At 38.1% G+C, this 8,513-nt stretch overlaps 1 protein-coding gene across 3 annotated transcripts; it reads left to right on the top strand.

Annotated features, from left to right (window-relative positions):
• The first annotated feature begins 1,422 nt into the window (after positions 1-1,422).
• Positions 1,423-7,566, top strand: marveld3 (MARVEL domain containing 3). Of its 3 annotated transcripts, none has more exons than XM_041222106.1 (4): positions 1,423-1,675; positions 2,980-3,323; positions 3,409-3,539; positions 6,629-7,566. In XM_041222106.1, exons 2-4 carry the CDS (start codon positions 3,016-3,018, stop codon positions 7,204-7,206), a joined length of 1,017 nt encoding a protein of 338 aa, XP_041078040.1. In that variant the 5' UTR covers positions 1,423-1,675; positions 2,980-3,015; the 3' UTR covers positions 7,207-7,566. The 3 variants fall into 3 exon arrangements, with proteins under 3 accessions (XP_041078040.1, XP_041078039.1, XP_041078038.1); XM_041222105.1 differs by lacking the exon at positions 6,629-7,566 and adding an exon at positions 4,545-6,142 and having other exon boundaries at positions 1,424-1,657; XM_041222104.1 differs by lacking the exon at positions 6,629-7,566 and adding an exon at positions 4,545-6,142 and having other exon boundaries at positions 1,424-1,675.
• The last annotated feature ends 947 nt before the right edge of the window (positions 7,567-8,513 follow it).

Genomic DNA, 8,513 nt, shown 5'->3' with positions numbered 1-8,513 from the left:
GTCAGTACTTTTATACTGCTTTCTTGATTGTGCCATTAAATAATGTATCTAATAAAGAATTTCATACAGCCGTATTAGTGCCTTTATAGATGAAAACTTCAGACCTATTGTTTTTTTTTTTTAATATTATAGCATCCTGTGCTCTTCTGTTTTCATTCTCCAAAGATTATAGCTGTGGCCGCTCTCTCCTCATTCACACCTCGCAGATAAACAATTTTTTCAAGCCGTTTCACAGCTAAGGAAGCAAACAAATCGAAAATATGTATTTTTGGTTATACTGAATTTTTCAGGAATAGCCTTCGTGGCTGATATTGTCAGCTTTTTCCTTCAGCCCAGAAGACAGGTTATTCCAGCTGGGGATCTGAACTGGGGAAAAAAATGTGTTGATTAAAGTGTGGCCTTTTCAATTTGGCAAGTGCTGTTGCCAAACTAGTCTCATCCCTAGTAATAAACCGAAAGCAAAGTATTGCATGTCAGTGAAAACAATATGTGTATCTTTGTATTCATTATTTTTGTTAGGATGAGATCTTGCATATTAGTCTGACATATCATATGTGCACAGGCATGTTCGTATACGTTACTGTATGAGAAAGAGTTCAAGCATGTCATCATGACCTGATTAATAATCTGCCTAAAAGCCATTGCCCTCAATAATAATCCTTCTTATTTTATCATTATTGTCGGGTTTATTGTCATTAATGCAGTAATAAAAAAAAAAAAAAATACAGTAGAAAGAAGATAGCAAAATATTACAAAATTAAAAAAAAAAAAGTGCCCATTTTATGACCGTAAATTGTGTCATTCTGTATAGATTAATTTATGAGAGAGCATCAAGAATCAGCAAGTCCAAGTATTTCAGTAACATACACGTTGCAGGGACTATAGTGGTCGCTAAAGGTCACTTGTAGCTAATATAGATAGTGCAGAACTTTTAAGCTCTTTATGGCTGATTTCACGAACCCAGTGAAATCTTGGTCTTCCTAATGTTAATTTAGGTAAAGTATTCTAGAGTTCTGTAAAACCAGCTGTAAATTAATTAAATATGTTGTAGTTCACGGGACGCTAAATAAATAAACTATAATTCAAATTACTATATTACTATTATAATAATATAATATAATAAATAATAATTCTTATCTCTATTCTATTACTAAGATCTTATATATATATATATATATATATATATATTTCCTTTTATTATAAATCTAACATATTAGTAAAATAAATTACAAAAAAAACATTTTAGCATGTAACAGGTGTATTTGAAACAAAACAAAAACGTTTATAAAAAATAAAAAAAAGCCTCTGATTGAGGACCTGTGCTGTAAAGAAAGCAGGAGAAACGTGCTTAGTGCGCACCGTACTGGACGCAGTATGGTGTAAGGTAAAGTTACCGTACTGAGGTCTGGTGCGTGAGAGCGAGTACGCCCAATTGTTGCAGGTAATGCAAAGGAGTGTGAGTGCGCCGCTGAAGATGTGCATGCAGAGAACAAGCGCAAACAAAAGCTTCTCTGTGAAACGAGAAAAACAAGTAGTACGTACCACCCCGAACCATGCTGAACTAGACAGAGTTATACAGATCAAAATTGAGTGAAGAAGACATATTGGATTTGATGTACATGGTTCACTGCGAAAACAATTGTACATATCACTTTTGGTAAGGGCATCCACTCAGGTAAGTTACTAATAGTAAATAGGTTACCCGTCGCTATGTTGGTGGTTACATTTCTTATTCGAAAAGGTGCAACTTTGAGGTTTAAATAAACAGCTGTAGGCGACAACGTAACTGTTTTTAACTACATTTCTACTAGTAAATATTGCTGTTTAGGGTGTAAAACTCAAGAGCTTGTTGTTTTGTTTTGTTTTGTTTTGTTTTGTTTTATGCTGATTGCTATGTAATTCTTTCTTTAGAGTTTCGGTTGGGCATTCTCAACAACATCTCAGTTTCTGTAACCTGAGAAGTTTGCATTGTAATGAAAGGCTTTGCTTGTGTTCTTGTCTGCTTTGCCGAGCTGGTTTCGTGTTGTTTATAAACCCTCGAACATCAAATGGTTTGTTTGTTTGTGTAGTACTCTAGGTGACTTATCTAAAGGTAATCTGATGCATTTTTGTGTCAGATTTTCCAAACGTGTTAAACTGCAAGATCTTTTTGAAAACTATACTGTGGTCAACACGACATATTGCCTTTCTACATGATGTTAATTGTATAGATATATATATATATATATATATAATATATATATAGGAAATTATATTAGTTACTTATTTTTATCCTTTGAATATGGGAGAAATTTGTACAGATAGTGGAAAACCCTTTCTTTAATTAAATTATACATCTAAACTAAATTATTGTTTTTGTTTTGTGTTTTTCTGTTGGTTTTAAGTTCAACTTGCATTCTCAGTTCAGGTCTATCATAATAACTATGAAGGAAAATGAATTGGTATTCCACCTTTTTTTTTAAATTCTCTTAATATATACAATATCAAAAAGACCAAATACAGATATAGTAACTATGCAGCGTTACATTTCTAAGTCCAACACTCACTTATTAAAAAAATGTTTGCAAGTTGTAATGTGAATATTGCCAGTTACAAGTCAAAATATCATTATTGTTATTGTATGTATTGTGGACATGGAGTTCTTCTTTTTAAATTGATGAATTTCCTCATATCACAAAGAGTGGTTCTTCTGCTTTTTCTATGCAAAGGACAGTTGCACCAACACCTGTTAATTGGATAGCAAGTGGACCTATTGCCTGATAAGATGTAATTGTACATCTAACCAAGCTACAGTACTACAGTATAGATGAATGGTGGCTTGTGTAAGTTAAAACTTCCCAATAAACTAAGCTAAGTACACTGGTAAAGCAACTAGCCGAAACATTTGTCTACTTCTAATTTTGTCCTGTACACTGAAAGGATTAAGGGTTTATTTTTTCAATAACGTATGTATCCTTTTTTTCCTTTCTCTCGCTACAGTATCCAAGTAACAACTTTTAAAAGAGTATATCTAAAATGTCGGCAGGGGGGAGATACCCGGAACAGGACAACTATCGCCCTCGAAGCCGGGAAAGGGGTGAGAGGGATCCTCATCGGGACAGGGACCGGGAAAACCGCCCTAAGAAAGAGAGAGGAGATGGCAGGGGACAGAGGGACAGAGACCGGAAAAGGGAGAGGCACTCGAGAGACCAGTATGATGACAAGAGAGACCAGTATTCTCGGGATCAGCGACACAATAGAGAACCCCCATATCCCACAGCCCCCCCTGATTACAGTGAGACCTCCTTCAAAGAAAACCAGCCTGTTCACCACCGCGAGGAGAGGTAAATGAAAACTTTATATGTTCTTGATGAGGCTAGAGTTACAGTAGCTATAGATACATTTGCCTTTTCTTTGTCACTTTCACAGATATGATGAAACATCCTCAGTATCGTATGGATCCCCCAGGAATGGGCTCCCCCCTGAACAAATGGATTTTTACGAACCAGGACCTGGTCTTTTGGAATGCTACCAGTGCAGATATCTTTGTACCGGAAGAGGTAAGATCCTATAACATTTTGCCATTTGTTATCCCCCACTTCAAAGACATACCGTATCCCCGGAAAAGGGTATAGAGTGGAGACACGCATACAAACATTGCAACAGTCAACCCAACTCGGGTTTAATGTTAAAAGATGAGGACTTTTTGAAATCATAGTATCTTCAGTGTAAAAGGGTTTCAAACCACACTTCTACTGGGCAAGGGAGGGAAGGAGGAATTCAAGATGATCTGTGCCTGGCAGCTAGTGAGTGGAAGAGGAGGCCTGAGTGACGCTTCAGTATGCAGTTTGTACTTGAGTTGCTTTTTATCTTACTAGAACAATGTGTTCTAGGTTTCAGCGAGGCAGGTCTTGGCTTGGCAGTTACGCCCTGTGCAGTGTGAAAAACAACCTGAATGTGAGGAATGCAAAATTTCTCGTTCATGTGAAGATGAGCTGTGTCAGTAGTATTGCTTCACTGATCAAAGGCTATATACAGTTCATTTAAGTATAGGTTTTGGGAAGGGATTGCAAACGTAGTTTCGCTATTGCTTTTGACGTTTTCTTGTTTCATCGCAGCGTTCTGCATCACAAACTGTCTGTTTCTGATGCCTGATGCCTCAAATGTTGCTTAAACTTGATCAATGAAGATTTTAGATAAGGATAGCTGTGAGGAGGAGGTTCAATTTATTTATTCATATGGAAGATCAGAAAGAAGAAAATCTAAATAATGCATGGGTTGGACCGACTGATCAAATGCATTGCTGGTTGTAGTCATACCCCAGCCTATGATACAACCTTGCAACTGTGAATCCATGGGGTATGCGGCTGTCTCTTGCATGATTAATTATTGGCATGATTTTTAAAAATGTAACACGTATTTATGTACAAACAATGACCATATCTTTTCTCCTTTTAAAACCTACTAAACCCCCACCCCACTGCACTGCATGCCCTTCTAATCTAATTAGCGCTTTCTTTCTCCCCACCCCACCCTACCCCACCCCATCTCCTACTCTGTTTCAGCTCTGTGCCAGGTTTTGGAAGTCCTGCTGAACCTGCTGTTAGTGATCTGTGCTGGGGTGTCGTTTAACGCATCAGAGACATATAAAGACTATGGCAGCTTGGGCGGTATTTACGCGTACTACTTTGGAGGAGCCAATACCTTTACTGGAGCAGAGGCGGAGAAGGTAAAAAAGCTGGACACCCAATTCTACCAGCTGAAACTTCCAATCGCCACGGCTACCATGGCTTTCGGAGGTGCTCTCATGGGCTACGCCTGTCTGATGCTTCTCCTGGGCCTGCTGCGCGTTCCTTTTCGCTGGCCTGTGATCCTGCTCGTCGAATGTGTGCTGGGTGTCCTAATTGGACTGGGTTACGTACCAGCAATGGCTTTCCATTTCATAAAGCTGCAGGAGGCTTACAACTCTCAGATCTGCAAGGACAGAAATGAGATGTATGCTAGCAAAGGATACCAAGGCTTCTCCTGCGGTCTCAACGGGGCGGAAATCGCCAGTGGCCTGTTTGGGGTCCTTGGAGTCCTAGCATTCCCCTTTAGTGCCTGGCTCGCTGTCCGAGCTTTCAGGAGGGTGCGTGAGCTAAAGAAGCAGCCTCAAGATGGGCATGGCTTTTAGAGGATTCCTTTCACCCACTGCCAAGGAATTTGTTTTACATAGAACTACACTGGGGACAAACAAGACATAGGAATGTAGCTTGAAAGTGTCTAGTGGAGCTAAGATTGAAACTTGGATGGTCGTGGATGACTTTGCAGTGCAAGTCTAATTTTATCCCTGGAACCATGGATTAAAACCCCCCTTGGTCCTTTTGTGTCATTCCACTCAATGATTTTGTTCTAATCTACAGTTCATTTTTGGTGACATTCTAACATTAATTTGACATGGTTTACATGAGATATGTGACACCACTCATCTTTATTTTAATTTCTGGATGTGTTGTACAATAAAACTACTTGTTTTATTAAGGCCATAACTTTTGAGTACTTTGTAAAGCTATAGCGATGACATATATACAGTGTATTTTACCACAGTGTACTGTGAATAAAACAGGTGTATATCCAGTAGTTCAGCTTTAGCATTAGGAATGTTGTTTTTTTGGGGTTTTTTTTTAAGCCTTTTATTTGAAGATAATTTTATGTTATGGAATGTGATTGTAAACCTGCAACATCCCACACTTGTTCAGTTTAACACTAAAATATAATTTCTTGATTATTAGTTTAGTATATTTGTCCACAGTATAGCTTTGTATGTGGGTCCTTTTCCTATAATGTACAGTGAAATCTATATTTTCTATACACTCTGAGACTATTGCTCAAGTTATCCTAGTTTTCAGATTTCAAGAACATCAGTACAGAATACCAATGTGCAATTTTCCATATGTGACAATTCAGCATTGTAGAGTTTACAAAGGGTGCAGGTTGTTCAAAATGAAGTGTAACACTGGTGAAATCCTCTTGTGAAAAATAGTTGTTTAACCTTTTTAACTTTTTAACAAAAATGTTGTCATCTACTTTCTTTTTATGCAATAGCAAATACTTCTCTCGACGTGTAATGTTCAAGAAGTCAAGCTTTTATTTAATGTCAGGATATTAAAAAAAATAAATAGCAGAAATGTGGGGTCCTTCCTTTTGACTACGACCTTACTCAGTCTCCCTTTTGACTTCACTGTCTTTCCCATTAGCATTTTAATTTTGTTTCATAACTTCCCTTCTAACAAGTGTTTTATATGTGACATCAAGTCTTGTTTGTTGGGAAATGTAAATTGCACACAAGGATGCAGATTTTGTAGTGTTTCTTAAAGTAGGCATCTAAACCCACCCTTTATTGTCTTACTGAAACTCCTGATATTTCAGTTTGGACATTCCTTCACTCTCACGCAAATGTTCTTATATTTCAACATTCCCATCTCTTCACAAGAAGTGCCACAGTTATAACTGGAACCTTCTGGTGCTTTCTCACTCTTGCACCTTTACACGTTCTTTCACACTTATCTAACCTGTCTCTCTTTGCATGGGCGCTGGAGAAATGTTTTTTTTTTTTTTTTTAAATCACTCACTGCCTCTTACTCCCAAACACTTTCTTTTCTCCACACAGGTGTGCTTCAGCTGGTGGAGGTGATGCTGAACATCCTAGTGCTGGTGTGTGTGGTGACCTCCCACATGACCTTGTCAGGGTTGAGCTCTGCCAGCTCTGGTTTTGGCAGCGGTTCCCTGACCCTGTCCTACATGTCGTTCCCCTTCCAGGGGGAGGAGATGCGACAGGTGATGGAGCTCGACCAGCAGTTCTCATTCATGCGAGCGCCACTCCTGTACAGTGGCCTGGCTGTATCTGTGGTCTTGTGCACACTCACTCTGGCAGTTTTGGTAGGGGGTGCCAGATTTGTGCACTGCCGTTGGTTATTGCTGGAAGTGCTGTTCCATGCCCTGGCAGCAGGGGGCTACCTTGCGAGTGTGGGGGTTTACTTGCATTTCGCACTGAAGATGAATGCCACCGAAATCTGTCTGCGTAGGGCACGGCTCTACGCCAGGAATGGGATGACCTGGATGAATTGTGACATCTCGGGTACAGATGGTGCCGTGGCAGCTTTCGGGGTACTGCTGGTTGTATTTTACATTGCCAGTGTTGTGTTGGCTGCTTGCCAGTACAGAGTATCCAGTAAACTGAAGGGGTAGATTTTTGCTCAATTGAGAAGTCAACTCAATGGAATTTTTTCACCACTTCTGTTACTTTTAAGCACGCATTTCTTGCATAGTGTAAATGGCATTTCAACTTACAACAGTATGTTGAAAATTTTTTTTTAAACTGTTACATATAGGCTTAGGTTTTTGTGTTGTCACTTCCTTTATCATTTCAATCAGGTCGGTATCATTTTGTTGACTTGTTAATATGCAGTTTACATATAAATGTATTTTTCATTTTAATATTTAGAGCTTTGTGTTTGTTGTGCCATGCTACAATAGTCAGATTTTTTTATTCCCCAGTTAATGCTATACTTGCTTTCCCCTTAATAAACATTTTTCAATTAGTTTTAACATCATTGACTACTTTCTTAATCCTTTTTATATTTGTAATTTAATATAAAAGTGAATCTTTCCTCAGAGGGTAAAATTACATTTTCTGCTCCAATACTTAATTGCTGCAGCAGGAGACAATGTGATTTTAACAAGCTTAAAATGCATACATAATAGTAATACAACGACAGGTAAAGGAATGAAAATCTCTCAAGATGAGTTTGTCGTACTGAAGCTAAAAGTCCCCATATGTATTCACAAATCAGAAACTGCTCAAGTCCTGGCCATGTGAGCCTTGCCCAGCAGAAAGAAGGGAGCAGTTTTCATGCCCAGCACAATCATTGGCCCTCCTTTTTTGAGACTGAAAATGGCATGTGTTGTGCTAAAATGTGATGTGGACTACTGACCACCAAGCGGAGATTTAAAACGTATTACATTTGTTTGGTTTGTTTCACGGACCCAAATTAGCACTCGTTTTGGATTAAAATCTGTCTTCCAGAAGTGAGTGCTCCATTCATGCTCAAATCTTCAACCCCAAACTAAACGCCAATCAAAAACAAATTACACAGCTTGCATTTCACAGTATAAATGTTTTATTGCTACTTTGGCTAAAAAGTTAATAAAAAATACATCTTTTCCTCTTTAACGTTATCTATATAGCAGCATTTCAAGTGAAATCATGATCCATCATCTGCTCCCCAAACACAAGGAAAGCAAAGCCAGGCTGTGGAACAGCAATGCTCTCAATTTCTTAACGAAAACAAAACAATTCTGTAAACAAATGACATCCAATACAGAAGACAATCTCCATTAGTAATATATTAAACAGTATATCTCTGCATGCTAAAATAGTAAAACATAAAAATATCTTGTATGCTCCAGTTATTTAAAACAATGTCTTGTTATAATATAAAACATAAAACATTAATTTTGTACAAATTAATCACATTTATGACATGCCTGAATCA

Source organism: Polyodon spathula, chromosome 21 (assembly GCF_017654505.1).
Source record: "Polyodon spathula isolate WHYD16114869_AA chromosome 21, ASM1765450v1, whole genome shotgun sequence".
Classification (NCBI taxonomy): Eukaryota; Metazoa; Chordata; class Actinopteri; order Acipenseriformes; family Polyodontidae; genus Polyodon; species Polyodon spathula.
This window is presented reverse-complemented; position numbering and strand designations above follow the sequence as displayed.

Bases quoted from the DNA above. Each gene is read 5' to 3' on its own strand.
- marveld3 (XM_041222105.1), top strand. From the start codon at position 3,016: ATGTCGGCAGGGGGGAGATACCCGGAACAGGACAACTATCGCCCTCGA. The intron at 3,324-3,408 runs GTAAATGAAAAC...TCACTTTCACAG, and splicing joins GTTCACCACCGCGAGGAGAG to ATATGATGAAACATCCTCAG. The intron at 3,540-4,544 runs GTAAGATCCTAT...ACTCTGTTTCAG, and splicing joins ATATCTTTGTACCGGAAGAG to CTCTGTGCCAGGTTTTGGAA.